Source organism: Anopheles maculipalpis, chromosome 2RL (assembly GCF_943734695.1).
Source record: "Anopheles maculipalpis chromosome 2RL, idAnoMacuDA_375_x, whole genome shotgun sequence".
NCBI classification, from domain to species: Eukaryota; Metazoa; Arthropoda; class Insecta; order Diptera; family Culicidae; genus Anopheles; species Anopheles maculipalpis.
In genome coordinates, this window is record NC_064871.1 from 49,046,820 (window position 1) to 49,067,938 (window position 21,119).

The window sequence follows — 21,119 nt, forward strand, 5'->3', positions numbered from 1 at the left end:
ACACACACATACACCCCGTTTTAAAAATATTTGAGAAAATGCTTTCGTGTGATAACAGACTTTTATCACTAGTTCAGCATATCAGATTCAGGTGCCGAACTTGTTTCTAGCGCAATAATGAGCCTTATCTGCTGCGAAGCAGCCAAATCGAATTGTTTTTCCGTTACCGTCACCGCAGCACTATTGAAAGCCGCTGTCGCGCACTCTACCATATGGTGGTTGCGAATCTGCGGTGCGCGAACCGGTTCGGCAGGCTTGAGTGTGTGATGACATTTTGGATCCGTCGCTACTGAAACAATTCAATTGAGCTGATAACCTAGGCGATTAAATATAAAAAAAACTACATAAAAGGAGCTAGCATGTCGTAAGGTTTTCATACAATAATTATTTTTGTAAAATAGTGTTTTTTCGAAACAAACGGTTATGTGCTGAAACGGTTCAGGGTTGAGCGACATGCTAAACTGAACTGTCAAACACGAAGCCCATGATGCAGTTTGACAGTGCATGCGTGAAATAAGAATATTTTTCTTTTTCTCCTCTTGCTCTCCTTATTCTCACAATATTCTTCTCGCCTTCGTGGAGGCACAAAAGGACTTTCGTTTCGATAATTTTCTGCTTCGCGCGTCGAATAGAGTGAACTGCGGTACGGATTGGCCACAATTGCGGTGCAAAAAAGCGTTCAACACTGTGGGACGTGTATCGTTCTTCTGCAGTCGGTGGTGAATCGCGCGTTTTCGATAGCGTATGGTACGGATAGGAGAATTGTGCGGTTGGTTAGGGGTGGAACTGCTGCTGGAGGCGCACCGAATGTGTATGCCCTAGAAGTTCCACATCAACCATCGCCGTCGATGGCACGGAAAACGTTCGGGATTGATGTACCTTACGCCTGACAGCATAGTAGTTCGGGTCGTTTTTAGTGCACTAGGTAGCATCCGTTGTGAAAATGTCTAATAATACGCGCGACGGTAATGAAAATTTCTGGCCATCGAACCAGCAACCGCCACCGCACCACTACCACCAGCAGCATCAGCTACACCAAACGCTGTTGCAGCAACCGGTGGTGCCGCAATTGGTCCCCCATCCACAGCATCTATCCTACGCTGTCCCAACCGTGCCGGTGGTAGCACCGTCAACTCCAGCAGCATTCTATCATAACGCAGCTGGAATGGTGGATAACTATGGTGGTACTGCAGCTGGGTATTCTATGCACCATGGTGGTGCGCACCAACCGATGGAGGACGAATACACAGATACGTACGGTCAACCGATTAAAGTGGTGTATCAACCGCAACAACAACAGCAGGCTGCTGCTGCTTGTATGATACCCTGTGCCCAGGAGGACACGAATCAAAATCACACCGTTCAGGACAAGCAAGGGTACGAGCTGTTTTCGAACAATAGCAGCTTCCTGCTAGCTGCTCCGGGTTTCGGTTTTACTCTGCATAACCCACAACAGCAGCAGCAACAACAACATCAGCAACAGCAGCAACAACGGACACAACAATTGCAACTACCACAACAACAGTTGCCACAATTCTCTATGCCTACTGCCCCAACACTCCTAAACCATTCGGTTTCATCATCTCCGGTACCGGCTGCATCGTCGCATTCGCTAGAAAATGGAAACAGCAACACAAGCACACTGATCAGTCAGCTGGTCGGGAACTGGGCACCAACCATTTCCGGCACGTACGGTAACGGACCATCGTCGACCCAAATAAATGACGATGTACAACCTACAATCATTGCTCCTGCAGATCGAGAAGCCCGAACAAGCAAGCGTACCGTATCACCCACCAAGTCAGCCGCTACAAAACCTGCAATTAATCCTGTCCCACCGAATGTGGTCGGTACAGGACCCCCGGCACACGGATCAGCTTCTGGTTCGCCTACCGTCTCCGTTGTAACACGCACCAGCACAAACGTTGCCACAGCATCAGCTGTTTACAACCAGCAGAACGACGATAATTCGGCCAAGCTTGACCAGAACGTGAACAAGAAGCAGCGCATTGTGGCCGAAGTGAAACCGATGCGCATGTCGTACTCTGATGTGCTGAGCAAAAATGTTCCTCCCGGGGGAAATGGGAATGTATTCGCTGCTGGCGTCCCTTCTACCAACGGGGAAACGGCGAATGTGCTTCCAGCAATGCACGGACCGAATGGGACGAAAGCGTCCTCCGGAAGCAACGGATCAAACGGTGGCAGTGCCATGGGTGGTAAATCGAAACGAGAGTCAAAGCGTACGAATGCCAATGGGGATCGAAAATCGGTTGGAAGCGTAGCGGGATCGGGTCCCCAGAAGGAACGACTAATCGAAGGAAGTGTGCGGAAGGGAAATGGTGCTGGAACTAGAACGATTTCTCCCACGCACACGGATGGAAGCTTCAAAGTGGATGGGAACGTTGCCTCAGAAAGTTCGCTAAGATCAGCTCACGAGAAAGGCCGCAAGAACGAAAAGGTGAACAAGAAAGATAAAAGCTTCCGCACCGGTACGGAAGGTAGTCACGAGGGAAGTGGTTTTGCGGGAAAAAAAGGCAAAACAATGGCCCAATCGAACGATGTTGCCGAGGGACTTTCCGGACTGCTGCAAAGCAACCTTACTGCCGGCGTGAGACCCAACGAAACTGAGGAAGAAGAACATGGTGAAGAAGAGTACGACGATGAGTATGATGATTCGGACGAGTACGATCAGAATAGCTTCGGTGCGTCGGATACGGCCGGTCAGCAGGATGAGACCACTGGACGTCATGAACAGCTTCCGTTCGTGTACAACGTGAAGAAAAACACAAATAACGGCACGAATGTAACACATATCGAGAAGATTAACCCACCGCGGACGGCCTCCACCTACCGGAAGGTGGCAACGGCAGGTGGTGGTGGTGGTGGCCGCAATGTCTCATCTCGCCCCGGCCTTGGAAAGCAACAGGACAAAACGTTTGGCAGTTCAACGCCATCGGGCGGAAAGCGTTCCGTACGGGCACGCAAAAATCAAAAGTATGCTTTTCTGGAGAAATTGTTCCGCAAATGGCTAGAGTACATGGTGCTGGCACTACACTGGCTGTGGTCACTGGTGAGCGATGTGGTGTACCTTAGCGTACGGCTTGCCTGGGACTATGCCCTGTCCGGGTATCAGTATTGCTGGCAGCATGCGCGCCAGCTACGGCAAGATTTGGGTAAAAACTCGGCCCGACCCGGTGCATGGTTTCGAAGCGTTTGCCAATCGTTTGACGGTCGCTTTGCAAAGGATTCGCCGTGGGCATTCTGGCGGCGCTGTCGTAGACAAAAGCCGGTAGAACCGACCGGTGGTAAACCGACCGACCGGTACCGAGATGGACGGCTTCCGTCAACGGCTGATGAAGCGATGTCGTCGCTGCTGAACTGCAAGGGTAAGGATGCGTACAGTATTTTGGGCGTGAGTCCGGACTGCTCACAGGAGCAGATAAGGAAGCACTACAAAAAGATTGCCGTGCTGGTGCATCCGGACAAGAACAAGCAGCCGGGAGCGGAGGAAGCGTTTAAGGTGCTGCAACGGTCGTTCGAGCTAATTGGTGAACCCGAAAGCCGCAAAGAGTACGATCAGAGCTTGGCCGAGGCGCTGAACGCGGAGAAAGCGTGGTCCGAGATTAACGATCTGTTGACGCAGCTGCACACGAAAATATCGGAAGCGGCCAACACAATACGGTAAGCGTGTGAAGTTGGATTGGGCTTACGGGAATTATAACGAGCTTAGTAAATTTAAATTCTATGAAAATACTCCTTCCAACGAGCAAAATCGCCAACATGATATTTTTATCGACACTTTCCATGTACCGGAAATCATTCAGTTGACTTTGAAATATCAAGATAGTGGAGTAATCGTCGAGTTTAGCTGGAAATTAATCCACTGCTGCTTGAACAGTGCCCAGAAAGGGCCCTAATTCCATAGCTAATTCCTCCCCAAGCTGAATCTTTTAAATTGTGAAAGAATTGTCCGCAAACTACAACTGTTGCGAAATACTTAATGGTTTGAATTCAGGATGTTTTGCGGGCCAAAGTCTATTTATTTTAGTCTCGAGATTTCAACTATTTTCTTCTTTTGGGTGGATCGTCCTTTTTCAAGATCGTGCCACATTCCAAGATCGTGCAACAAGATCGTTCTCTAAACCACATTGTCAGCTTAATGTAAATAATCTTATGCTACGTGTGAAGTGTTGAAATTACTCACATCGCGTCATGATAATCATACAAGCAAAACATTTAAAAATAGTGTGTAAAAGTATAACTATTCGGAAATTAGTTTTAGGTTTAAAAATCACTTATATTTAGATGGCCACACGGTTTAATTAAATTCTCTTTCCCTCGTTTTTGAATAGATGTAGCAGCTGTTGCCTGCGTCACCCCCGAAAACCGACCGGACGGGCACACTACGCTGCAAGGGAGTGTAGTTCCTGCAAGATACGTCATCCGGCACGAGAGGTAAGTGTTGCTGGTGGGCTCGCATCTTGATGGAAAGACCGAAAATCAGTTATTCTTTCTTAACAAATTTTTTACAGGGAGATATTTGGGCTGAAACGAGTTTCTTTGGATTGCGTTGGAAGTATCTCGCGATGATGGAGGGCAACGTGTACGATATCACTGAATGGGCCAACTGCCAGAAGGGTGCACTGTCACACCTGCAACCCAATTCGCACATTGTGCAGTATCGCATCGTACTAGGGAGCAGCTCCCAACAACAGCAACAGCAGCAGCACCAGCAGCAACAGCAATCCCAACACCATCAGCAAGGTCAACCACAAGACAAGGACCCGATTGGACGCTCACGCAAAGAACCGGGAGTAAAGTAAGCGCGAACGAAGGAAGATTTAAGTGGGTATTGGATTGATAAACAATTAATTTATTTATATTATTTCAGTGAGCCAAATTTGGACGACTTCTTGAATAATATTTACGCCGGACAGAATCAGCAAGCATCTTCCCAGAATGCTTCCTCCAGGCGACGCTATCGTAGAAATTAAACTTAAACCCACTCACCCCCCAGCATGTCGAAGGCCCATTTCCCAAGTGGCACAATGCTAGTTGCTCTTTCTTTGGAACATACTCAATCTCCACTAGATTGCGAATCATTTCTTAATACTCCCTTTAAACCGCCCTGTTTCCATAAAGCTCAATCCGTCTATGACATTGCAATAGTAGTACACGAACCGAGTCTCCGTTTTTTTTTACAACCTCTTCATAATTATGCTCCGACCGGTAGAATTTTATCCAGGGTTCGATGTTTGTTTCAATTAATCAATTGTTAAGCAAGGAAATTGGAAGATATTTGGTGGCAAAATTAAGAACACACATCACCACCTCCATTTTAGTACAAAACCGATCAAAGTATACATCGGCGGTCGCTACCATGATAAAAAAGTATGTGGGAATGTGGGATGCAATTTTGAAATTCATGTGGTTTTTTTTTCCTTGCTTTTTTTGGCGCAAAATTTTATAAGTATCGTCGATGTCTAATCAAACCGATGCAATCTTCATTCGCTAACGGAATGAGCGAAAGCAACGTATTATTAATCCACTTTATACAGCGAGTGGGATACTGAAATTAATGGATTGTTATATACCGATGCTCCTCTGTGCATACAAGCGCGTACCACTATGTAACCACTCTTTGCATAAATTTATCAACCCCAATCATTACACAATGCTGGTACAATAGCTACAACGCAAATGATTGAATAGAAATAAATGTGTTCTGGAACGCAAACGTGCAATACTATTGTGAGATATGTTATGAATTTCATTGCTTAATACGTCCTAGAGCAGATGGCAGAGCAGCAGTTGCACCCACCACAAATCTCAGAGCCAACTTACCTCCTCCAAGGATGGAAAACCACGCTCTGGAGACTTCGAGAAATACAACCCAAGATTTCGGTTCCTAACAAATACTGATCGACACAGGGGTGAAGGACACTTTGCATAACTGGCAACGCCATATCCGTTGAGAAGATGAAAATGCTCATAACAATTTGTGGAAGGACATCTATTCAATAACGAGCTCTAATTTAATATCGTCTAGCGAACCGTTAGAATGGACAGAAGAGACATTGTGGGCCGGTATTGAGAGTCACCCAAAAACATCGGTATATTGAGCTGCTAAACGGCGGCACTAGGTCACTAGGAAAACGATATCGAGAACTGCTGCAGGCCAAGGTCCCGAAACAGTAGCGGAGCAAAGATTGCAAATATCACTATATCCATCAACGGTATGTTTAAAAATCTGTCAACACGCTTCTCTGCGCGTGAAGAGAACTGTCAAGCGCATTTGTTTATATTTACTCTTATCGAGAAACCTTTTTTCCCCGCTTTGATCGCACAGGAACAAACCATTACTAAAGATGGAGTTAAACGATCGAGTCTGTAGAATGTGTTTAACAGCTTGGAACAACTTATGCTCACTATTTGATTCGAGTAAAAATCTAGACCTTTTAGCCATTATACGAAACACTGTAAGACTGGAGGTACGTAATGGTGTTTTCCCCGTCGCTATACAGACTGGTATGATGCAAAGTGCTTCCTTACTACGTTTCTACAGATTGCGGAAGATGATGAATTTTCAAAAATGATTTGCAAACAGTGCATTTCGAGGTTGAAAACTATCGATGCGCATGTAAAGTTGTTTCAGGAATCGGATCGTAAGCTTCGTTGCGCAATTGATGGGCGTCCAAAGCGAGCGGCGAAAACTTCGGTTTCTCAAGACTCGGAAGTTGAATCTGCGTAAGTATAAGCAAAAGCAGCGTCAAATTAAAGTGCCGGATTTTTAGGTTGATATTTTGTTTGTAGTGAAACGCAACATTCGGTCGATGCCATGCACGAACCGAAGCTTGCCAATGATGACGCCAAGGCCATGGACAATAAATCCACAAAACAAATAGAAAACGCAGATATCAATTCTAGTCGTAGATCGGTTCGCATTCGTACCCGGTTTGAACATTCGGAAAAGCATCATGAAACGGAAATGGATAATCGAGCATCAACGAGAGTAGAAATGAATTGCCACAATGAATGCACGGATAGCAGTACCGAGGCTGACCACCTATTTACCTCAAGTCTGTCCCAAAAGTTAGAAACGAACCCAATACAGCAGAAGCGAACAATACACCATAATCGTCAATCGAAACGAACAGCACAAAACAAAGCTGACCTTGGTGTACCGATGCTGCACGATTTCAAGTGTTACATTTGTAGCAGTGAACCGTTAGGCTCTCGGAAAGCTTTGATAGAACATTTAGCAACCCACGTGGATAAGGTTCCGTTCACCTGCAAGCAATGCGTAATGGAAACGATCACTCTAACGCGTGTGCGTACTTTAAACACGCATATGAAGATGCACGAACAACCAATCAAGTGCGATTACTGCGATCGTCGCTATAGTAACGCGGCGGGTAAATATTATCACACGCACACGTACCATTTAGCAGGCGGTGCTCCGTGTACCGTGAATTGCAAGATATGCGGCAAGCAGTACGGTTCGCAGGCCGCACTCAAACAGCACATGAAATATCACACCACTACGTTGAAATGCAGCAAGTGTGACATGGTATTTAATCACCCGAACAAGCTTCGTAACCACGAGCATACGCACAATGAGAACCGGGGCTACGAATGTGTCGTTTGCAAGAAGGTACTGCAAACAATCGAATCGTACGACGTGCATCTGAAGAAGCATTCTCAGGAACGTAGCTACCAGTGTACACTCTGTCCGAAGAAGTTTAACACGTCCTTCAACCTAATTCTTCATCTCAAGGTGCATGCGAAAAATTACAATTACCGGCCAGCCAAATCATGGGTAGAACACTACACGATACTGAGTCGCGATCCGCTGCAGTACAAGTGCAATCACTGTGAGCGTTACAGCACCGGTAAGGTGAACAACATGATCTCGCATCTGCAGGCCCACTTCAAGGAGTACGAGTGCGATCAATGTAAACGATTGTTTGCAACGGCAAAACAGCTGCGAGCGCACTACACCACGCACACGGGCGAAAAGTCGGAAATGTGTCAGCACTGTGGCAAATGTTTTTCCACCAAGAACAATCTGCGCATCCATTTAAAGTGCCACGAGCGTGAAAGTAACGGCACTGCTGAAAGCAGTGAACAGGCACGTGGGACGACACAAGACTGTCCTCCCGAACCGTGCATAGAGATCGAAGCAGTATCGAACAGTACCAGTATTATCCAACACTTGGATTAAGAAAATAAATTGATTTTAATTATTTTTAATGCAATGGCTCTGTCTTTTGTAAAAGGTCGTTGAATCATATGTGACTGATATGTGGTCGAGAAACTGCAATTGACGATTTGCAGAGGAAGAGGATGTTGGAAATAGTAAGGTCCGTCCTGGTTGTCACGAGAATCTATCTTCATACATACACCCGTGCTGCCATGGTTGTTCGAAATGTCTTCTGCAAATCATCAATTAAACACTGGTACTTAATTACTTTCAAGACATAATTCAAAGGCAATGATTTTTTTTTCGGTAAGAACGTACGAAACATCTGATAGTAAACAATATTCTTTTCAAGACCGTAATAGACTGGTTACAGCTAAATGCAATGCAGGCTTATTAAAAGATTCTAGCTCATTGAGTTATCTGTACTAGCTGATCGAATGCTAGCGAGGTTTGGCCAAAACGGCAATGATATAACATCTATTTTTTCAAATAAATGACACAATACTGGATAGCGAAAACAGAAAAACAAATATTTTTTATCGTTAAACATAACATAAAGAGGTGATGGTTATTTCATAAGACACAGGTCAATATGTTGGTTGATCAAATTCAATGCCACCTTCTTACCACAGATCGGACAGTCACAGTCTTCTATCGCCGAAACAAATTCCACGTCATTGCTTGATAATGCTTCTTCCGGCGACGCATCATCCAGTACCCGTCTTATGTCCTCCTCCGTGTAACCACAGTCACGCAACATCTGCTCCTGCAGTGCTGCCATACTAGGTGCCGGCATACTTTCGGCGCTCATGTCTTCCAGCACATTCGCTATGTCCTGTTCGTTGTAACCGCAGTCCCGTAAAAGTTGCTCCTGAGCCGCAATCAAATCACAGGTCGGTTTTTTCTGGCTCTTTGACGATGTCGCTGTTGGTGTTGCTCTGGCCGGGGGGGTAGCCTTGGATGTGGACGGTTGGTTTGTGTCATGGATCGTTGAACTCGGTACACTGGGGACTAGCGTTGTTGACTTTCGGTGTGTGGCACTTGGTCCGCCGGAGATCAGCGTGTAGCATTGGTTAAGATGATCGCCTATCTTGGCACGAACCATTTTCGCCAAACACATCGGACAGCACACTATTTCGTCGTCCGGTTTTTCAATTTTAATTTTTGCATTTGTTCGGTTGAAATCGTCAATCAGTTCATCGCTTTCGTTAAACAACTCATCAATCACCGATGGATCGCGTAACGTATCGTCGATAATGGACAGTTGTTCGACATCTGCCAGCTCGTCATCGTACTCGTTGTCAATGAGAAGAATTTCATCCATCTCATCATTTTCAAACGAATCCACTATTTCCTTGCGGATCGATTCGGTTCGATCTGTTTTCATGCTGCCCACGGCGGTTAAATCAATCTCATCGAACATGTCGTCGGAATCGTCAGACAGCAGCACAGATTCTGTAGGGTCATTTGTACTACTGGTGCTGGTTGGTTTGGGTGGCAATTCGATGCGTGGTTTTTTCGGCGAAGTAGGCTTAGCAATATTTCCACTTTTGTTGCTGCGGTTGCTAGTAGCAACGGGAAATTTGTCCAACAGCCGGCTTCTTCTTTCGCCCGCACTGCCAGCGGAACCGAGGATGAATCCAGTGCCCGTAAACACGGGAATAGGAGGTGTCGTTCTTTTCGGTGGTTCGTCCACGCCGGATGATAAATCCTTAAACTGTTTTACGTTACGCAAATTACCTTCCGGAGGTGTTTTTACAGTAGCGGTAGCCACCTTTCGGGACGACGATGCAGGAGATTGTTCAACTTTGGGCGTTACCGTGCGCGGTTGTGTGGTCGGTGGTTTTCGTAATACCAACGTACCACCACCAAAGTTTGGCTTTGCTCCGGGGATGTATGTTGGTTTTTTCGGTGAACTGCCCGTAGAGGTAGAGGAGTTGTTGAAATAGTTGGATATTACATTCTTTTGACTGCTTGGATTATTTGTTTTCGATTTTGCATCTTGCGAACGACTCTGGTTGGATGTTTGTGGTGATCCGATAATGTTTTCTTTGTTGGTCAATGCACGCTTCCGCTTCGGGGATGGCTCCCGTATTTTTATGAACTCACCGCCGCACGTCTGCTTATGTTCTTGCCACCAAAAGTCGTACGATCCCGGTTTGCGGTTGGTGGTACGTTTCACTAACCCATAGAAAGGATGTTTATGCTGGCACGGACCATTACACTTCCACCAGTGCGTTTTGTACAGGTCAACTTCGTCGTGGAATGTGTGGTAAACCTAAAATGAAAGAACGAATGTGTTTTCTTTATATAATGTGGGCAATGCTATCGGGGAGTGCACCGTACCGTAATATTGGTGCCCGCTATTTTATTGATGCCGTTCATTATTTTTTTAAACGTTGGTCCATGTCCACCGTTCCCTTCCCGGATCCCGAGCACGAAACAGTACGCATGGATCATTTCGTGTAGCAGCGTTTGTATTAAATCTTTCCGCGGGCGTAATTTCAGCAACGGCTCACTCAATCGTATGATACAGCTCTTCCCCAAACGGTTCGAACGTTGATAACAGATACCCGCACAGTTGTACATTTTCTTGCTCCATTCCAGCTGAACACAGGACAATCGGGATTGGAAGAACTTCCGATCAAACAATGGAAAGAGCGAGTAGATGTCTGGCGTTGGGTCCAATATTTCCCAGTCCGGATGCACCAGATTTTGGGTACTGTTTAGATTATTTGTCATCGCGTGAGTATTATCCGAGTTTCCGTTTCGTTGTACATCACCACAAATCCTGCTACGAACCAACTGCGAACAACGAATGACAATGCGTGATTTATTTACATCCAACAAAAGCCGTTGTTTACAACGACAAGTCTAAAACTTAGGGACGAGTTTGTTTTCAGCCACTCGCACGCAGAGTATAATTTATTTCATAAGATTTTACAATCAATCCGTAGGTTTTGTATGATACATAAGCGACTCATTGTCCATGCTCAACCGTAGTTGAACAAACGCAATATGGATTGTTGCCTTCCCCGATCATCCACCGCTCAGCAGCATACACGTTGACCCGTCGTTTCCCGTCGCTTACGCCTAGGCCGAGTTAGCATTCGGACCACGGCGACGTCCGTACGCCTGGACTACACTCGAGAAGCGTCTGTTGTACTGGATGCGTCGCTTAGCGCGGCCAGTCTTCTTCTTCTTCTTCTCTTTCTTTTCCACCTTTGGTGTCTGTCCCTTCACTTTGCCGGCACGAGCGAGCGAACCGTGCACCTTACCACCGAGCAGGTTAACCGTGACATCGAGCTCGACCGAGGACAATTGAGCGACGGTGGCATCTTCGGCAAGTGGTTTGCCCTCGCAATGCAGATGAAGTACGCACGCATCGACCGATTCCAGTTCGGCCACTAAGGCTTTCACATGAGCAATGTTGTCATCCGGCTGGACGTCCAAAACGTGCGTGCCCAATCCTCGTACGTGCAGCTGCATTTTTGCACTTGCTACGAACAAAATTCCACAATACATTAATAGGACCATTTTTTCCTAAAGTGGCTACCCAGTACTTACTTTAAAAAGCTTATTCGTTTCGACTGCAAAACGGATGTTGATTGTGAGGTTTTCGTACGGTTGCTCTTAGCACGAACATGAAGTAAAGTGAATAGATGGCCAATGTGATGGAGATCAGGTAATGCCATTTAGCAATGTTACCAAATGTATAAACGTCACATGCTGTCAGACTGGCGTAAACATTGTCTGTGCAGTTCCCCAGCTAACTTCCGGTACCTAGCTCTTCGCACTGGTTTAGCTGCTCAGTTGTACACTATTTAATGCAATGAGTCAAATGCCAGACAAGTTTTACCGACATGAATTTGTGCAGCAAAGAATCTTCTAATCTTTTTCGATTTCTTTTTAGCTGGTTTATAGAGTTTTTTTTTGTGAAAATTACACACCCAATTTCAATTTCTATTTTACCCCCAGCGCATAGACCACCGCCTAACATACGTCAAATCTTCAACAACAACAACATTACGGGAAAAGACGCACATCAACACAATTTGATACTAGCCAACATGGAAGTAATTTGCATCTTTCCCCATTGTGTACCCAGAATTCCGGACTTTGTAGTATTTCCTTTCACCCGCACGCTGCCATTTGAAAAGTGGTGGATAAATTCCGGCTGGTCGGATGTGATTCCCTTGGACAGTTTGCCGGACAAAATTTTGATCTGCGAGGAGCACTTTGAACCGGATCTCATCAACAAACGCCATAAGGTACCCAAGCTTGCGCTTGGTGCTCTCCCTACGCGTAACGTTCAATGTCCGGGCGTAAAATCGGGTCCGTTGAAACCGGCGGCGTCGGATCGAGTGTACTGCCGACTGTGTGGACAGCAGCAAGCTTGTAATCTTGACGAAGACCTTGAGTTGCTATCGAATCTGGATGAAATATTCCAACATCAGCTGCAACTGTCTGACTTTACCACTCTTCCGACAGGAGTGTGCACCCGTTGTAAGGCGTTGGGCAGCACGATGCAAAAGTTTTGGAAGAAATGTTTCGACGCACAAGAAACGCTCAAAGCCATTTTTAACAACAAAGCATCGACGTCCGGACCGTCGAAGGAGAGTTGCATTGCGAAGCAATTAACATCCGCTGAACACCCCAGCAACGTAAACGTGAAAAAGAGAGATAGCACATCCGTTGATAGAGAAGTATCTCCCGACAACTGTGAAGAAGTAGTAGTGGTCCACACGTCGCAGTCGGATGTAATTGAGGAGCAATTTGCCAACGAGTTCGAGTTTGAATCCTACGGTGAAGAGCTGCCGCACGGCGACAGTACAGCGGACGAATGTGAAGAGAATCTGAAGACAGAGCCGTGTGAATCTGAAAACCAACTGCTGTCGGAACATTACGCAAATGATTATGGGGATGAAAGTTCCTCTCGAGAGTTTTTTACACGCACAGTCAAACAGCAGGAGCGCAGCGGATCTGGCAATGAGGAGGAATCATTACACATGTGCGAAATTTGTGGAAATTCTTATAAGACGCTTAATCGGCTTAAGGCCCACATCAATCTACACAACAGCGCCCGTAATCATGAGTGTAACATCTGTGGCCACAAGTTTAAGACGCGCCGAGGCCTGAAGGAACACGTAGAGTCAAAGCACGAGCGCAAATCGTTTCCATGTCAAATATGTGGCGTACAGTACAGCTGGAAGAAGGGGCTGGAACGGCACATGAGCACCACCCACAGGGGCAAGGCACCGAAACATATTTGCAAAGTTTGCAACAAAGCTTTCCCAGTTCCGCACAAGCTGAAGAAGCACGTGATGTTGCACACAGGCGATCGGATCTATTGTGAATATTGCGGCAAAGGCTATAGGTATGTAGAACTTTATGATCTATATCCCAGGTGTGGTTTCCAAATGGTTGAAATGCGATTTTTTGCCTTTGCCAGTAGGAAAGAAATATTTGTGAATATTGCCCTTGTAATGCATCTTATGTGCCGCAACAATAGACAATAATAGATCTCTTTATGTATACAAAATTAAGTTTTAGTTTTTTCATTAACAATGCCTTAATGCACTAATTTTATGAGTTGCATTCGTCTTGGCGCCGGTGTCGAGGTTTTTGCATTTGGACTTCTGTAACAGCCCTGGATACTGGAACTGTTTAAGTTTCCGTTTTTCCGAAATCTATTGGTTGAATTTATTTATAAATTTGATTTGACAGCATAAAATTTCACACCTCCTCACCTTTTTGGAGATTTGGAGATCCCTGGATTTTAAATTTTTGCTGAAGAAACAAGCACTTAAAAACTCGCCATATGTTTTTCTTTACAGATTCAATTATATGCTAACGCAGCACAAAATACGCGTACACGAACTTGTTTTCGAAGGAGTTAAGCTTTACAAATCGAAAAAAATGGTAGATCGTCAGAAAGCGACCGGGATTGATGGTTCTTCTTTAAGCTACGGACAGGAAAGCGCATCTTGTTGATGTGGAACATTGCATGGTACGTAATTTAAGCCACCAAAAACCGGCTACTAACCATGACTAGAAAAATATCCACCGATATCGTATTGAAAAGATCGCATTCAGATGAAATTGAAATGTTAAAATCTTCGTATCCTTATTGGCTCAAGCGCGGACACATAGTAAAAGTTTTTTATTTTCTTATCAGTTTTTTTGAATGTATAACTGTCAAGCCGTTCTCAAATTCAAGCATCTTATCCGTTTATTAATTGTTTTGAAATCGTGCTGTTCCATGCTTATGTTAGGATTTTGTTAGGATTCAACAGATTGTTTGAACATTCAGGGAACATCCGCGATATATATATATATATATATATATATATATATATATATATATATATATATATATATATATATATATGTATATATATATATATATATATATATATATATATATATATATATATATATATATATATATATATATATATATATATATATATATATATACGTTTTGTTCTTCTTCTTCTTGGCTTAACGACCTCTAAGGTCATTCCGGCCATAGAAAATGATTTTCTAGACTGCCGATACCATGTATTTCGTTAGTCAATTCTCCCTACGGGGAATTGTAAAATTGATAATATAACGTCTGGCATTCAACGCGTCTAATATATGTCCTGTTTCATTTGCGTCTAGGTAAGCCGTAGTCCGGTGGACTATGTATTGAATAAATATGAAATATGGAAATATCTGGAAAGTATGATCCGATCCGAAGGATTAAATATCACCTTATTAGAGTATGTTCAAGCATGCCATTGTAATTGTTGAGGGTCGCCGATATGATAACGATAAAATTGACTTCTTGATATTTATTAATATAAAACGAATATAAAAAACCCAATTAATAATATTTTGCACGAATACTGCATCCAAAAAGTATTCTTTAAAAATATTACTACACGTTTACAACTTCGGATAGATGGTAATCCGATTCAATTAGCCGTTACTGAGGACAGTTTAGGAGTCTTGATCGACAATGTGCCCAACCGTTGATAGGATATTTTTCAAGCTCTATTAACCGATCATATTGAGTGATTGTCACTCCCGTCTCAGGCATCGTTCGTGGAGTTTTGTATAACGATGGATTTTATGGTTCTTCATGATAAGATTCACGAACGATAAAGCCATTAGGACAAAAATCTTGATTTTCTTTGATTTTGATTTCACTGAGGTACACAACTCATAATACAAACAAACACTTAATTGCAGTCCTTCGCCTTTTTGCCCATTGCTACCTCAATAGATATAGTACAAAAGACGATGGACAGTCATACTCAATGGTGAGATGTGTCTTTATTTGAATCACAAATTCGTTCACAGCGAGAAGTAATGTGCTCTGTAAGTAAATAAAGCAGCTCCAGGGTATAAAGCTTTCCATCCCTCAATAATATAGTTCACACGTGCTACGGTAAAGGTTCATGCATGCTGTTTTCCAACTTGCTGCACATGCGCGTGGCATTTGAGGGATCCAAAACATGGCAAAAGCATTGTACCAACACTTGGGAAGCATAAAAAAGCTTTGTTAAATTGTCAATACGCATAGCACAGAAAAGGACGTGAGAAAAAGGGACTGATTATATTATACAAGTCCAACCAGGTGCAGAGTCTAGAACGAAGTAAATTGCAACGCGTTTTACAAAATTATTATGCTGCAACATTTAACGCTACTGTTAAGGAAGTGACTGTTGTATCTCAGTGTAACATCCAAGTGAAATAATTAGGTTCATTGATTACATATGGTGAGGAAACAATGAAGAAAGCTTGCCCACAAAATACGTCATTCGAGTGAGGCGCCCACACAGAATCGACAATTTCTGCGACGTCGACGCCACAGGATAGAAAAGCAAAACGGAATGATTGCAGGAAATTGAGGACCAGTATTGGGCTAGCCGATTGGGTGAACGGTTTGTTGGAAAAATTTGCTTTATCGCTGCTGTGAGCAATAAAAGGGAAGTAATTGTTCAAACATGTCCACCGTGGGCATACGAATCGATGAGGCTGTCTCGATTGTGGACCAGGGTGAGCAGGCGTGCGTAGGAAAGCGAACGGACGAGGAAGCGTGTGACGATGGCAACGTGGAAGCGGATATGAAATTTGGTTTGTTCGTCGAAGCGGATCGCTCCATGCCGAGGAATTCATCGGAAGATGAGTTTGATTTTGATTCTGCCTTTAGCTCCGAGTCGAATCAGGCGCTCACCGATGAAAGTACCACCGTCGACCATCATCACCACGACGTAGACGACGACGACGACGATGATGACGAACGGACCCAGATGCCAGATGGAAGAGGAGCGAGAACAGTGGAGCGTGAACGACTGAAATCGCTAGAGGACGAACATGAGATCCTTTCCTCAAACTTGATTGCACTCACGTCGCACTTCGCCCAGGTGCAGCTGCGTCTTCGACAGATCGTCGAAGCGCCACCTCAGGAACGGGACACGCTGCTAAAAAATCTGGAAGAGTTTGCATTCCTCGGCATACCGGAAATCCAGCAAAATCCCGTAAAGCAAAACATTCCCGAAATAGTGGCCAACCTCGACCGAAGTCCCGAGTCGGTGGAAAATCTGCGCGAAAAGCAACAGGAACTTATCGAGCAGCTGAAATCGCAACTGATGGACCTTGAGCGGTACGCGTACGAATCTGGTACGCCCGGCATACTGCCTCAAACGATACTGCTCGAAAAGCAGAAAGTGATCATCGAGGAGATAAAGAAAAAGATCAACCTCAACCTGAACGAGCTTGATCTGCCGCAGCTTACCTCGGAGGACCTTCGGCAGCAGGTGGACAGTGCACTGGACGAGCTGGTGAATCCGCTGAAGATGAAGGAACAGTTGGTGACGCAACTAAAGACGCAGATTCAGGATCTGGAACGATTTATCGGGTTCCTGCAGACGAACGAGAAGGCAGAAATTAAAAAACGTTTCCTGGAGCAACAGAAACAGCAGCAACAACAAGCAAGCAAACCCCATGGTAAAGAGGCTTCCAAAGAACTTGGGACTGATCGTCACACGCTTTCAAAGCCTGTCGTGTCCAGTCAATGTAGTTCGAACATTGGCAGCAATCATAGTAACCAAGCAGCGGCAGCAGCGAAGCGAGAATCCTTCAACAGCAAAGCTTTCGGACTGATGGATAAGGCCGGAACCTTGCTGCAGATGTTTGCACTGTCCCAGTTCAACTGTGGCAGTGAGCATCGGACCAGCGAAGCGAACTATCAGACGAAAATGATGGCGAGAACGCGACAAAACTGTTGGGGCGACATTCGTGCTAGGCTAGAGTACGATGTGCAGGAGATAGCATCGTTGGTTCTAACGTTGCAAAACGAAATATCATCCAAAGAAGCGGACCATAACGAGGAAGACGAGGACGATGCTACCGGTCGTTCGAATCGTAGTGGCAATAGGAAAAATTACGAACTCACGCTGCTGGTTCGCAAACGTTTGGCCAAAACGATCCAACGGTTGATGCAACACGGTTTGCGGGGAAATTCCGAAACTGCAAGCCACAGCTTAGTTCCATTCATATCCGGATGCTTTTCTGCATCGACGGGCGGCAGCAATCATTCCAGCCTGAGCGCACGATCAAACGAGGGGGGTTTTTATCGGTCGGACATCCGACGAAAGAGTACTGGCGGGGCGACAACTACTGCACCGACCAAGAAACAGCCGAAAGCGGAGAACACGCCGGATGCAACCGTGGAAGACAATCTGTTTTCCCAGCTGGATGATGAGGAAGATGACGAGCTGGAATCACAACAGTTCGATAGCAATAGCGATGACACAATGCATGCCTGGGAGTTACTGCTGGTATACTATAACATCAAAAATGGTGATCGGTACAACTCGACACCGGCAAGAAAGCTGTCGGAAAGTTTCAACCTGGACATAGTGGATGGTAGACCACTATCGAATAAACAGGTACATTAGTTTTTGTTATGGAAAGTTAGTAAATTGGAATTAAAATTCATCTAATCTTCTTTACATTACAGAGTCTTCTCAGTGCGATTGGCTCGATCGTGGCTTTGCACAGTCCCTACAAGCGGAGCTATGATTCACAGTTCAAGGCATTCATATGTGCTGGATTAAAGTAAAAGACAAGTTTGCTAATACACTGTCTGCATATACTAACTGAGCATTTCCTTTCGTATTTCATACAGCGCCCAGAAGTTAACGCAATGGCTGTACCTTATTTTCCAGTGTAAGGAACTGGTCAGCTCCCATTACACCAGCTGGAGCTACGTAGCCAACACGGGCTTTCGTGACGGTTTAAAAACGCTCGATCGTCTGACGCAGTACCGGTTCGATCTTCCAGTTGATTTGTCGATTCGTCAGTTCAAAAATATCAAAGACGTTTTTATGTAGTTAAACATATTTAGCAGCAACAGCAAGACGAACCACGTGGCGATTGGTTCGTTCTTGGTCTTTAATTTAGTTACTGAATACGACAGATTGTTTTACATACCTTTCAACTCGTTGTAGCCGATGCTCCATTCCACTGCATATTTGCACTATCAAGTTCGTTAAACACTCGTTATACATACCAACAAAGAAATTTATCTTCGGTGTGGGAGAAAATTGTAACATACCTTATCCAATCATCATAGCAAAGGGGTCCACAGTGGCGGCATGCACACGGTGTAGAATCAATTGTGAAGAAAGGTGTCTGAAAGAGGTGGCAAGTTGTTAGAAAATATCATTAAAATGGCCCTTAACAAAATACACACGATGGCTTTATTGTTGCGGGTAAAACCAAATTGCACCAACGTTTTGGGGGTTTGCTTTTCGTTTTAATTTTTTTCGACCCAAATTGGTATTTGAGAGATTTTCTTCAAGAGCCACCCTGTGGATGACAGTTCGCCGAGTCAGGGAAGTATTTTCAAAACATTCTATTTACACTACCGCAAGCAGCATGACCGAGAAAAAGAAGGCTCTATTTATTTGCCTTGGTAAGTGCTAAAACAAATAGTTTACAGTTTTTCTCCATACTTTATTTGAAACTAATGGTGTATCGATAGGGTAAGACACAGCTAAATGTTTCGTTTGTGTGCGATACAGAACGATTGGTGTATCAGATGAGTAGTGCGGCCGGTGCAAAGATGCGAAGTAATCGTCCACCGGCACTTTGGCGTGTACAATATAAATGTTATTGTTGGTGTTGACCAATGACCTGGGCCATATGGTCACCTTTGACGGTTGCTACGGCCCACGCAAGTTATGTTCCACCGGCAAGTTGTGGTGCGGATTTGTCGGATTTTGTTTTCTTGCAAATGTTCAAACGCGTCTTGTGATTCATTTTTGCATTGCAATGTACTATCGGAGTTTGGTTCGTGTTCGTAAGTTACGTATCCATGTACTAATTATGACTGTTTATGTTTGAACTCTTGCAGGAAACATCTGCCGTTCGCCGATCGCCGAGGCGGTGTTTCTGAAAACGATCAACGATGCTGGTGTTGCTGACCAGTGGGAAGTGGATAGTGCCGCCATAGGATCATGGCACGTGGGACGCAGCCCCGACCATCGGGCTTTGGCAACAATGAAAAACCACGATTTGCCATACAGCAACAAAGCGAGACAGATTAAGAAAGCTGATTTCGAACATTACGATTACATTTTCGGCATGGATCGAGAGAACATTAGCGACTTGAAGGAACGTGCACCGAACGGAGGTGGTAAGGCAAAAATATTGTTGCTGGGCGATTTCGATCCACAACAGCCGGGTGCTATCATACGCGATCCTTACTACGACAAGGGCTCGGAAGGATTTGAGCAATGTTACGTGCAGTGCGTACGATGCTGTGATGGATTTCTAGCAAAGGCTCAGAAAGGCGAAATCTAAAACATTGGCGCTTGTTAAAAGGCACTGTGAGATTGCGTTTAACTGCAAATAAATCAGGCCGATAAAGTATTCTACACCTGTTGTTTTCTGTTAAATGAAGAGCAAGAATTTAGCAGTATGGCCAGGCCGTCCAATTGGAATAAAAAATAATTCTTGACATTCTTGTTATGTCAGTAAAGCGAAGTGCAAATATGTTCGTAATTTTTTATCATTACACTTACGAATTTAGTAATTGTAGCATACATTTAAAACCGATAACAAATCAAGAAAAACAAACAGAAAAAGAAAGAGAATTTGAAATCAGGTGTCAAATGCTGATGAACTAATCAAACAGGTAAAGTAAACCCACCGTTGTTTACAAACCAAGCTGTCAGTCGATCAACACGGCTAATCCGTGATGGTGCAAGATCCGTAGTCTGCTGTTGAAGCTCTTCTTCCGTATCACGATCGCCGTTGTCGTCGTCGTTGTCATCGTCGTCGTCGTCGTCGTCGTAGTTTTCCGTCACTAAAAAATCATTGCTTTCCGGAATCCAAGAGCTGTGGAAAAGGTGCTAACATGAGTGTCGATGCGGCAATTCCTCCACCAGCGGTAAGTGACCGTGTATTATTAGTGTGATGTGTGGATGTGTTCCGAAAATTCCGCACCGAACCGAGCCAACTTTTCACACCTGACCTCTGGTGTGTGCGGCGACGACGGAGTTCCAATCATTCTCGAAGTTTTCCCCATTATTGTGCCACACGGTTCCGTTCGCTATTTGTACCGGACGAATCAGTTTGCTGGTCCATCGTCATTCATTCCTAATATTCTGGTAAAGGATCTTGGTTAGCTCAAGTGAAGATAAAACATTCATTCATATAACAAAGAACGGCCTCCGTCCCTGTGTCTGTTCGTTTGTCACACAGATGCGTATGAAATGGGACGGCCTCCGCTTGTAAAGTCATTCGCAAAAGAGACCATATTCGGGTATTTTTGTATACTAAAATAGGCAGGGAACGAAATAAATGCTCATTTTGCAACACTTGGCTGTCCATTTGCGAATATCTTCGCATTGAA

At 44.6% G+C, this 21,119-nt stretch overlaps 10 protein-coding genes across 10 annotated transcripts in view; 8 read left to right on the top strand and 2 right to left on the bottom strand.

The window, feature by feature from the left end:
* The window catches only part of LOC126558058 (carboxypeptidase D), a 195,372-nt gene extending 177,140 nt beyond the window's left edge, over positions 1 to 18,232 (top strand). The window contains exon 6 of the mRNA XM_050213995.1: positions 18,221 to 18,232. The gene's annotated coding sequence lies outside the window, so the exon portion shown is untranslated. The remainder of the gene's footprint in view (positions 1 to 18,220) is intronic.
* Positions 1 to 21,119, top strand: part of LOC126559223 (myosin regulatory light chain sqh-like) — a 75,462-nt gene that overhangs the window by 2,013 nt on the left and 52,330 nt on the right. The gene's annotated exons all lie outside the window — the stretch shown is intronic.
* On the top strand, positions 899 to 4,994 carry LOC126556881 (uncharacterized). Its single transcript, XM_050212425.1, has 4 exons — positions 899 to 3,681; positions 4,353 to 4,455; positions 4,533 to 4,819; positions 4,892 to 4,994. Exons 1-4 carry the CDS (start codon positions 944 to 946, stop codon positions 4,992 to 4,994), a joined length of 3,231 nt encoding a protein of 1,076 aa, XP_050068382.1. The 5' UTR covers positions 899 to 943.
* On the top strand, positions 6,369 to 8,224 carry LOC126567220 (zinc finger protein 37-like). The gene is made up of 3 exons (XM_050223452.1): positions 6,369 to 6,491; positions 6,566 to 6,747; positions 6,814 to 8,224. Exons 1-3 carry the CDS (start codon positions 6,369 to 6,371, stop codon positions 8,222 to 8,224), a joined length of 1,716 nt encoding a protein of 571 aa, XP_050079409.1.
* LOC126557275 (DNA-dependent metalloprotease SPRTN-like) lies at positions 8,772 to 10,945 on the bottom strand. The gene is made up of 2 exons (XM_050212988.1): positions 10,550 to 10,945; positions 8,772 to 10,481 (listed from the first exon to the last, which is right to left on the bottom strand). The coding sequence occupies exons 1-2, from the start codon at positions 10,943 to 10,945 to the stop codon at positions 8,772 to 8,774; spliced, it is 2,106 nt and encodes a 701-aa protein (XP_050068945.1).
* On the bottom strand, positions 11,252 to 11,714 carry LOC126559407 (FAU ubiquitin-like and ribosomal protein S30). The gene has a single exon (XM_050215560.1). It carries the CDS (start codon positions 11,690 to 11,692, stop codon positions 11,297 to 11,299), a length of 396 nt encoding a protein of 131 aa, XP_050071517.1. The 5' UTR covers positions 11,693 to 11,714; the 3' UTR covers positions 11,252 to 11,296.
* On the top strand, positions 12,249 to 14,197 carry LOC126567221 (PR domain zinc finger protein 5-like). Its single transcript, XM_050223453.1, has 2 exons — positions 12,249 to 13,580; positions 14,041 to 14,197. The coding sequence occupies exons 1-2, from the start codon at positions 12,274 to 12,276 to the stop codon at positions 14,195 to 14,197; spliced, it is 1,464 nt and encodes a 487-aa protein (XP_050079410.1). The 5' UTR covers positions 12,249 to 12,273.
* LOC126557201 (RUN domain-containing protein 1) lies at positions 16,167 to 18,591 on the top strand. The gene is made up of 3 exons (XM_050212886.1): positions 16,167 to 18,147; positions 18,219 to 18,316; positions 18,387 to 18,591. The coding sequence occupies exons 1-3, from the start codon at positions 16,201 to 16,203 to the stop codon at positions 18,589 to 18,591; spliced, it is 2,250 nt and encodes a 749-aa protein (XP_050068843.1). The 5' UTR covers positions 16,167 to 16,200.
* Positions 19,107 to 20,067, top strand: LOC126559280 (low molecular weight phosphotyrosine protein phosphatase 1-like). Its single transcript, XM_050215411.1, has 2 exons — positions 19,107 to 19,175; positions 19,617 to 20,067. Exons 1-2 carry the CDS (start codon positions 19,139 to 19,141, stop codon positions 20,063 to 20,065), a joined length of 486 nt encoding a protein of 161 aa, XP_050071368.1. The 5' UTR covers positions 19,107 to 19,138; the 3' UTR covers positions 20,066 to 20,067.
* The window catches only part of LOC126559687 (DNA topoisomerase I, mitochondrial), a 524,180-nt gene continuing 523,553 nt past the window's right edge, over positions 20,493 to 21,119 (top strand). Inside the window, exon 1 of the mRNA XM_050215856.1 lies at positions 20,493 to 20,654. Coding sequence (XP_050071813.1) covers positions 20,622 to 20,654 — 33 coding nt within the window. The 5' untranslated portion in view covers positions 20,493 to 20,621. The remainder of the gene's footprint in view (positions 20,655 to 21,119) is intronic.

Bases quoted from the DNA above. Each gene is read 5' to 3' on its own strand.
- LOC126556881 (XM_050212425.1), top strand. From the start codon at position 944: ATGTCTAATAATACGCGCGACGGTAATGAAAATTTCTGGCCATCGAAC. The intron at 3,682-4,352 runs GTAAGCGTGTGA...GTTTTTGAATAG, and splicing joins GAAGCGGCCAACACAATACG to ATGTAGCAGCTGTTGCCTGC. The intron at 4,820-4,891 runs GTAAGCGCGAAC...ATATTATTTCAG, and splicing joins CGCAAAGAACCGGGAGTAAA to TGAGCCAAATTTGGACGACT.
- LOC126567220 (XM_050223452.1), top strand. From the start codon at position 6,369: ATGGAGTTAAACGATCGAGTCTGTAGAATGTGTTTAACAGCTTGGAAC. The intron at 6,492-6,565 runs GTACGTAATGGT...ACGTTTCTACAG, and splicing joins GAAACACTGTAAGACTGGAG to ATTGCGGAAGATGATGAATT. The intron at 6,748-6,813 runs GTAAGTATAAGC...TTTTGTTTGTAG, and splicing joins GACTCGGAAGTTGAATCTGC to TGAAACGCAACATTCGGTCG.
- LOC126557275 (XM_050212988.1), bottom strand. From the start codon at position 10,945: ATGACAAATAATCTAAACAGTACCCAAAATCTGGTGCATCCGGACTGG. The intron at 10,482-10,549 runs GTACGGTGCACT...CTTTCATTTTAG, and splicing joins TAGCGGGCACCAATATTACG to GTTTACCACACATTCCACGA.
- LOC126559407 (XM_050215560.1), bottom strand. From the start codon at position 11,692: ATGCAGCTGCACGTACGAGGATTGGGCACGCACGTTTTGGACGTCCAG.
- LOC126567221 (XM_050223453.1), top strand. From the start codon at position 12,274: ATGGAAGTAATTTGCATCTTTCCCCATTGTGTACCCAGAATTCCGGAC. The intron at 13,581-14,040 runs GTATGTAGAACT...TTTTCTTTACAG, and splicing joins TATTGCGGCAAAGGCTATAG to ATTCAATTATATGCTAACGC.
- LOC126557201 (XM_050212886.1), top strand. From the start codon at position 16,201: ATGTCCACCGTGGGCATACGAATCGATGAGGCTGTCTCGATTGTGGAC. The intron at 18,148-18,218 runs GTACATTAGTTT...TTTACATTACAG, and splicing joins GACCACTATCGAATAAACAG to AGTCTTCTCAGTGCGATTGG. The intron at 18,317-18,386 runs GTAAAAGACAAG...TATTTCATACAG, and splicing joins TTCATATGTGCTGGATTAAA to CGCCCAGAAGTTAACGCAAT.
- LOC126559280 (XM_050215411.1), top strand. From the start codon at position 19,139: ATGACCGAGAAAAAGAAGGCTCTATTTATTTGCCTTG. The intron at 19,176-19,616 runs GTAAGTGCTAAA...GAACTCTTGCAG, and splicing joins GGCTCTATTTATTTGCCTTG to GAAACATCTGCCGTTCGCCG.